Source organism: Bison bison, unplaced genomic scaffold (genome assembly GCF_000754665.1).
Source record: "Bison bison bison isolate TAMUID 2011002044 unplaced genomic scaffold, Bison_UMD1.0 scf7180017864092, whole genome shotgun sequence".
NCBI classification, from domain to species: domain Eukaryota; kingdom Metazoa; phylum Chordata; class Mammalia; order Artiodactyla; family Bovidae; genus Bison; species Bison bison.
Genome location: NW_011494664.1, coordinates 3097811 through 3105671, shown reverse-complemented (window position 1 = coordinate 3105671; position 7861 = coordinate 3097811). Strand labels below are relative to the sequence as shown.

The window sequence follows — 7861 nt, the reverse complement described above, 5'->3', positions numbered from 1 at the left end:
TTCCCCTCTCCCTGCCCCGCGACCAGGGTGGCCTGAGACGCACAGCCCCCATCTGGGCTGGAGCCCCAGCGTGGTGGAGGGAGACTCACCGTCGCGTGGGGATTTGGGTACAGGGATGACACCTCAGTGCGCTGACTACGCGTGAGGCGGGCGGGGCCCCCTTCCTTCCGGACAGGGAATTTCCCTGACCCCGGGGCTAGCAACTCCCTTCTGATCAGGATAAAAGGGGTTCACTCGGTTCGGGGAGCCACAGAGCCCGCTCAGCCAGCGCTCCCGCCAGCCTTCCCGCCGCCGCAGACACATACCCTCCGAGCAGACACCCATGGCCCCAGCCGCGAGCTCCGCCCCCCGGCTCCTCCGCGCAGCAATGCTGCTCCTGCTCCTGGTGGCCGCCGGCCGGCGCGCAGCAGGTGAGACCCGGATCCCCAGGGCGGGACGGGGGTGGGTGGGTGCCTGTGAGGACAGCCCCTAACCCACTCTGTCCTTCCCGCAGGGGCGCCCGTGGTCAACGAACTGCGCTGCCAGTGCCTGCAGACCTTGCAGGGGATTCACCTCAAGAACATCCAGAGCGTGAAGGTGACAACCCCCGGCCCCCACTGCGACCAAACCGAAGTCATGTAAGTGGCACTTCCGTTGCTGTCCTCGTCATCACCACCCACCGTGCCGATGCCCCCACCCCGACCCCCAAATGTACCCCCCACCTCACGTAGATTCTTCTTCTCTCTGCAGAGCCAGTCTCAAGACTGGTCAGGAAGTGTGTCTCAACCCCACCGCCCCTATGGTTAAGAAAATCATCGATAAGATGCTAAACAAGTGAGTTGTGGTTTTTATTCATCTTGTGACTATAGTCATTCTGCCTGCCGAAAGTTATGTCAGAGAAACCTAGGATTTAGCTGAAGAAATGAAACAAAATCAATATTTCAGAATTAAATTTGCCATTAAGGTCATTAATCCGCTCTGGTGTCAAAAGGACACTTCCAGTGCCTCATGGCCTCCTCGCTCTTTGAGTGTGGTAAATGTATGTTTCTAAAAGATGAAGTCCCAGGGACTGAATCCCGGTCCCCTGTATTGTAGGCAGATTCTTTACCATCTGAGCCACCAAGGAAGCCCAAAAGGTGAAGCAGAGTTAGCCAGTGATGCTAAAATGCTTCCTATCTGTTAAGGAACAAATACTGTTTACCTCAAGTTTTACATGGGCTTCAGACCTGAGAGGTAAAACTCTTGGGTTTGGGTCATATGGAGCTCAGGCTTGGGGGTGAAGCCAGGGACTTTTCAGGGAACGCCCCTTCCCCTGTCCTCTGCCAACACAGAGCAAGTCTAGGTTCCACCCTTTATTATTCCTGTAACCCCAGGGAAAGTACTTAATCTCTTTAAGTCTCAATAACATGGGGAATAATAGTAATAGGTATTTAGTAAATAGGAGTTTGCCATGAGGCTTAAGTGATGTCATGCATGTACTTTTTTTTAGCTCAAGGTGGCATTATATTCTCGCTTTTTGAAAATAGTAAGATTGCTACCACAGACTCCATGTTCCTAATTAAATAGCATTTAGGAGCCTGGCATTTTCTGTCATACAGTGCAGCAATGGTCTAGGTAGCAACCACATAGTGCAGGGCTGTGAGGTTTTGGGGGTCCTACTAACAGTAACCATTTTCTCATCGCAGGGCTAGTGCCAACTGATCAAGAGAGATGGAACGAGCTTCTTGATACTCCAGCAGCCTCAGTGGAAGTGAAGTAAAAGAAGAGAAACAAATGGTTCCTGGGGCCATCTGGACTGTGTTTAATGTATTTTGCTGTGTCTTATGAGAGTTCTATTTATTTACATCTGTATTTATTTATTTATGTTTCAAAGCCTGTGTATTGATATTCTAATATTTAAAGGTGTGAATGTGTTTGGCAGTTCTTGGTACTGTTCATTTCAAAGTTTATTTTTATGTTAGCTTAAAGTTAGTTCAATCCTGACTGTTATTTAATTTGAAGATGGTGTGTTTTAAGTGTTCTTCACTTATTAAACTATTTTTGGGGAGAGGGTATTCCACACTGTACTATCCACTATAGTAAAGGCTAGAGACAGTAGTGGAGGGTTCAAGCAAACAGATAGGTCACGATCACTGTTAATGTAGGGAATGTATGTATACATTTACTTTTTGTAGAGAAGATTGTCAGTTGTTATTTATTGAAACATTTCACTGTCTGTAGTCAACATTTCTGATGTTGAACCTTTACAAATGACAATGATCTAAATATCCCTTGGACATTTTATGTCTTCCTTGTAAGGCATAATGCCTTGTTTAGTGTGAGTTATCTAAATGTTTCTCTATGTCTTGGAATAGAGAAGTTTAAGTATTTATTGATGTATTTTTATTAATAACATGAAAATAAAGCTTTTTACACAAATTTCTTGCTTAAGTTTCCTTTTTATTTCTTGACCACTTTTATCCTCCCTCTTGAATACCCAGCACTTGGGTTTTCTATTGCTGTTGTAACAAATTATTACAAATTCAGTAGTTTAAAAGAATATACTTATTCTTTTACAATTCTTGAAGTCAGAAGACCAAAATTAGTTCCACTGGACTAAGGTCAAGTTGTCTGCATTGCTGCCTCATTCTGGAGGCACTAGGGGAAAATCCATCGCCTTGGTCTTTTTAGCTTCCAGAGGTCATCTATGTTTCATAGCTTATGATCATCTTCCTGTATCTTAAAGCCATCAACATGGCCTCCCACCAAATGTGTCTCTTTGTTGGTTATTTTTAATAAGCAGAAGATTCAGAAATGTGTTTTTTTTTTGTTTTTTGTAACCTCTATCTTAACTGCCTAAAAGAATTTAGATAAAAAACCTGTTTTCAGAATAGACTTAGAAGAGATCTCTGCAAAGGATATGGGCCAGGGGTGGTGAGGCAAACTCTAAGCAGGATCTAAAAATCAGAGTTCACTTCGTGCCCCATTATCTCTGCATGGTGCAACAAATATTATCAAACATTGGCTTTTCTATTCCCAGGTAAATTGCTTCTCTCCCCAAAAGCCCCATAACCATTACTCCCAACATCTTTTGTCTTTAGCTTAGGATGGTATTTAAAGTGAGGGCTTTGGCTATTTTGGTGAGTTACTCAGTTTTCCTGGGTCTCTCTCATGTAGATATATTATTAAACTTTTGTTTGATTTACTCCTGCTAATCTGTCTCATGTCAATTTAACTATTAAACTAGTCAGAAAAACTTAGAGAGAGGAGCATTTCTTTCTCTGAGATGTTTTCTTTTGGTCCTTCTGCTCTGCCGCATTACCTTCTGTCTGATTCTGACTTCTCCTACTTCCTTTTTTATGAGAATCTTTGTGAATTATATCAGGCCACCCAGGATAAAGCAAGACAATCTTTCCTTGCAAGACCCTTAATCCCATCTGCAAAGTTCCTTTCGCAATGTAAAGTAACATACTCACGGGTTCTGGTAGTACAAGGTTATCTTTGGTAGTGGTGGTGGTTTAGTTACTAAGTCATGTCTGACTTTTGTGACCCCATGGAGCCTACCAGGCTCCTCTGTTCATGGAATTTTCCAGGCAAGAATACTGGAGTGGTTGCCATTTCCTTCTCCAGGTAATCTTCCCAACCCAGGGATCAAACCCACATCTCCTGTACTGCAAGTGGATTCTTTACCACTTGTGCCACCTGGGAAGCCCTACATATACTGTTGCTTCAGTATTTAGCTCCGGATAGTCTCCTTTTAGAGTCACAGTGAAAGATAGAAAATTTGCTTGGCTCCTGAGAATATAAGGGTGATGATTTTTATCAAAAAGAGAGATACAGTACATGCCAAGGTGTCTTGAAGCAAAATTTTTTTCTTCTTAAACATATTGACATTTAAACAAAAGCTCTGCTATACTTTTTATGTAGTCTGGGGTCTGTTATGCCTACTAAACATGTAAATGATTACAATGGCTATAAATTGTCTTATGCAGATCATAAGTATGTTCTCTATGTCTGCATCTCCATTGCTGCCCTCAAATATGTTCATCAGTACCATCTTTCTAGATTTCATATATATACACATTAATATACTACATTAGTTTTTCTCTTTCTGACTGACTTCACTCTGTATAACAGGCTTCAGGTTCATCCACCTCCTTACACAGTGGGGGAAGGAGAGAGTGGGACACATTGAGAGAGTATCATTAAAACATATATATTTCCATGTGTAAAATAGATCATTTCAGTTTAGTTGCTCAGTCTTGTCCGACTCTTTGTGACCCCATGGACTGCAGCACGCCAGGCTTCCCTGTCCATCACCAACTCCTGGAGCTTGCTCATATTCCTGTCCATCAAGTCAGTGATGTCATCCAACTATCTCATTCTCTGTCATCCCCTTTTCCTCCTGCCTTCAATCTTTCCCAGCATCAGGGTCCTTTCCAGTGAGTCAGTTCTTCGCATCAAAGTATTGGAGTTTCAGCTTCAGCATCAGTCTTTCCAATGATACCCACTGGGAATTTGCAAACCAGATGCTCTGTGACTACCTAGAGGGGTGAGGTGTGGTGGGAAATGAGAGGGAGTTTCAAGAATGAGGGGACATATGTATACCTATGGCTGATTAGGGTTGATGTATGGCAGAAACGAACCAATATTGTAAAGCAATTATGCTCCAATTAAAAACAAATAAATTAAAAAAAACCATAGGTATGTTAACTAGGAAAAATGTTCAGGAAAATTTCCTCTCTTCTGTTCCCCCTTAGATGGAAATCTTTGAACTCCAACATGGTGTTGCTAAAGGTTCAACTTCCAGCACAGTTTACAAACCATTGGGTAGGAATTGGCTAAATGAGAGCAGACTCTCGGGTAAGGATTGAAGAGCAAGTATGCACTGGGGAGATGCAGGGAAATGTATATAAACAGTGCTGAAATGGAAACACCACCAGTAAAGGGGCACAGTTAATAGAAGACCTTATAATAGATCAGTTTAATCTTCCATGGGTCAGTGTTCCAGGTAAGAGACATGGACAGACCAGTTCTTCCAGTTTCTGGGTAGATTATAACACAGTTCACCCTGCTGCTAAGTCCATATGAAACTGAACTGATCTGGATCTGGGGTGTGTTTTGTTTGTAAAATAAATGCAATTACCATGGATTTTCAGAGTTTAGTGAAAATTTAGTGATTAGTAAGCAAATTTACAATAAAAAAACTATCAACATTTTGTTGTAGAGGAGGATGGGTTGGAAGTTTGGAGTCAGCAGATGCAAACCATTATAATAGAATGGATAAACAACAAGGTCCTACATGGAACTATATTCAATATTCTGTGTTAAACTGTAACAGAAAAGAATTTTAGAAAGAATGTATATGTATGTATAACTGAATCACTTTGCTGTCTAGCAGAACTTAACACATTATAAATTAAAAATAAATAAAATTCAAAATATAAAAATAAAATTTTGTTTTGCATTAGTCAGAAAATTTGCTTTGAGATGATTTCTTTATTTTCAGAGGACTAGATTGGAAACAAAGGTTAGGTAGATTATCTGTTGAATTATTTGACTAAATTTTACTTCCTTACTTTTGTGACCTAAATTTTATACACTTAATGACTTTCATTCTAACATTCTCATCTTTATTTTTCTACCTAAGCTCATGTGAGTATTCACCTTATCACCTCCTAGACACACCGGGAAATGTTAGACTTGTATTACCATCGATTATGGTCTTCTGTTTGCATGATGCTATAGGAAGCCTGCACACAATTTGTAGTTTAAATGCAAGTCCTGGTGCAGACATGCTCAGTTCAGAGATCAGACTCTTACTAGCTATGTGACCTTGAGCACATTACTTAACTGCTTAGAGTTAAGTATGTATCAGATCATTCTCATGTATCAGATCACTTTTTGGTTCTCTGAAAACACCATTTCTGTTTTGGCTCAGGGTCTTACAAGCACTGTTCTCTCTACCTGTAACATCTTTCAGCTTCTCCCCACCTCCTCGCTCATTCAGCTGCTTAATTTTTACCTGTTTTTCAGCTTTTAGTGTAGAAATCACCTCCTGCAGGAGGCTCTTCCTGAGCCTTCCAAGTGTTAATGAGTTAATGAAGTGTTCTAATGCTTATCATTTTATTTTCACACTGGTTTGCTAGTGCTAGGAAGTGAGGAAAAGGGAAATCAACTGACTTGCCCAAGGTTACAAAGCCTGTTAAGGGCAGAGCGAAAACATCATGCCAGGAGCATCCTCTTCCTTTTCTTTCACTACATCTGCCTTGGTGGGGTCAGCTCCACCCTGGTTGCACTCAGATTCTATGGTATGCTGAGACATAAAATCTCCAGAAAGTGTCCCTCTTTGTGTTTCTGGGTGAGGCGCATTTCTTCCCCATGACATGGTAAGTCATCAGGTCGTCCAAGACATCCTGACTGCTACTCCTTGCCAGCTCCACCAGTTTCCCTTCACTGGATCATCAGGTGCTACGATCTTTATCTTGACGGATGTCTATCTCCGCATTTTCTCCTTGCTGCCAGTGTTAACAAGTAACCACTGTAATCTACTTAGCTCTCCCAAGATTTCACGTGCTCCTCTATTTTCCCATTTTGCTTTATGAACAGTTCACTCTGTTGTCGAAACCAGGGACCCTGCTTTCACCGCAGACTGACTCCTTTTGCTTTGCATCCAACTGGGCTCTCATCCTGCCATTTTCATCCCCTTAACAACTCTCATGTGAAACTCCTTCTCTCCCTTCCTTATGAAATTGTTTTAATTATGCCTTTCATTGGCTTCCATTCAACCATTGACATAACTTCCTAAGTAGTCGCCCAGATTAGCCTCTCCAGTCAGTCTTATTCACCGCAAAGTGACTGTTTAAAAGAGCTCATCTTGTCTGGTCATCCTTTTACTTGAAATCTTCAATAGCTGTTTATCACCTGTAGCCAGTATTACTGGGCTTAGTCGTGTATTAATTTGCTCAGGCCACCATGACAAAGTAATGTACCATAGTCTGTGTGGCTTATACAGCAGAAATGTATTTTCTCAGAGTTCTGGAGGCTAGAAGTCCAAGATAAAAGGGTTCTTACAATTGGTTTCCTCTGCAGCCTTTCTCCTTGGCTTGTAGTGATCATCTTTTCCATGTATGTTAGCATGGTCTTCTCTCTGTATCATCTGTGTCCTAATCTCCTTTTCTTACAAGAACCCAGTCATAATGGATAAAGGAAGGCCCACCCTCAGTGAGCTTATTTTTGCCTTAATTATCTTTTAAATTGGCCTATTTACAAATAAAGTCACATTCTGAGATAATGAGGATTAGGACTTCAACATCTGGATTTTAGGGGGGACAAATTTAGCATATAAACAAGTGGCTTACTCATCTTATTCTTTACAAAATTTCTTATTATTTGTACACTATCTAAGCCTCAAAACTTACAAAACTCTATAGTTGGCCCAAGAACTGACTCAGTCTTCTTTGAGCCTTGCAAAATTTAATCTCTCTCTAACAGAAAGAGATCCAAATTCCCTTATGATCATTCTATCATACCTACTCATTGTGCTGTTGATCATTCAGAATCTGTAACTTGTACCATCAAGTAGGTAAACTGGTTAAACTTGTACCATTGAGTAGGTAAACAGGTTAAAACTTGTAAAAGAAGAGAGTTCCAGAAAAACATCTATTTCTGCTTTTTTGACTATGACAAAGACTTTGACTGTGTGGATCACAATAAACTGTGGAAAATTCTGAAAGAGATGGGAATACCAGACCACCTGACCTTCCTCTTGAGAAATCTATATGCAGGTCAGGAAGCAACAGTTAGAACTGGACATGGAACAACAGACTGGTTCCAAATAGGAAAAGGAGTATGTCAAAGCTGTATATTGTCACCCTGCTTATTTAACTTATATGCAAGGTAC

The 7861-nt window shown here is 41.3% G+C and overlaps 1 protein-coding gene across 1 annotated transcript; it reads left to right on the top strand.

The window, feature by feature from the left end:
* The first annotated feature begins 252 nt into the window (after positions 1 to 252).
* Positions 253 to 2412, top strand: LOC104987311 (growth-regulated protein homolog gamma). The gene is made up of 4 exons (XM_010838177.1): positions 253 to 410; positions 494 to 617; positions 730 to 813; positions 1665 to 2412. The coding sequence occupies exons 1-4, from the start codon at positions 323 to 325 to the stop codon at positions 1678 to 1680; spliced, it is 312 nt and encodes a 103-aa protein (XP_010836479.1). The 5' UTR covers positions 253 to 322; the 3' UTR covers positions 1681 to 2412.
* The last annotated feature ends 5449 nt before the right edge of the window (positions 2413 to 7861 follow it).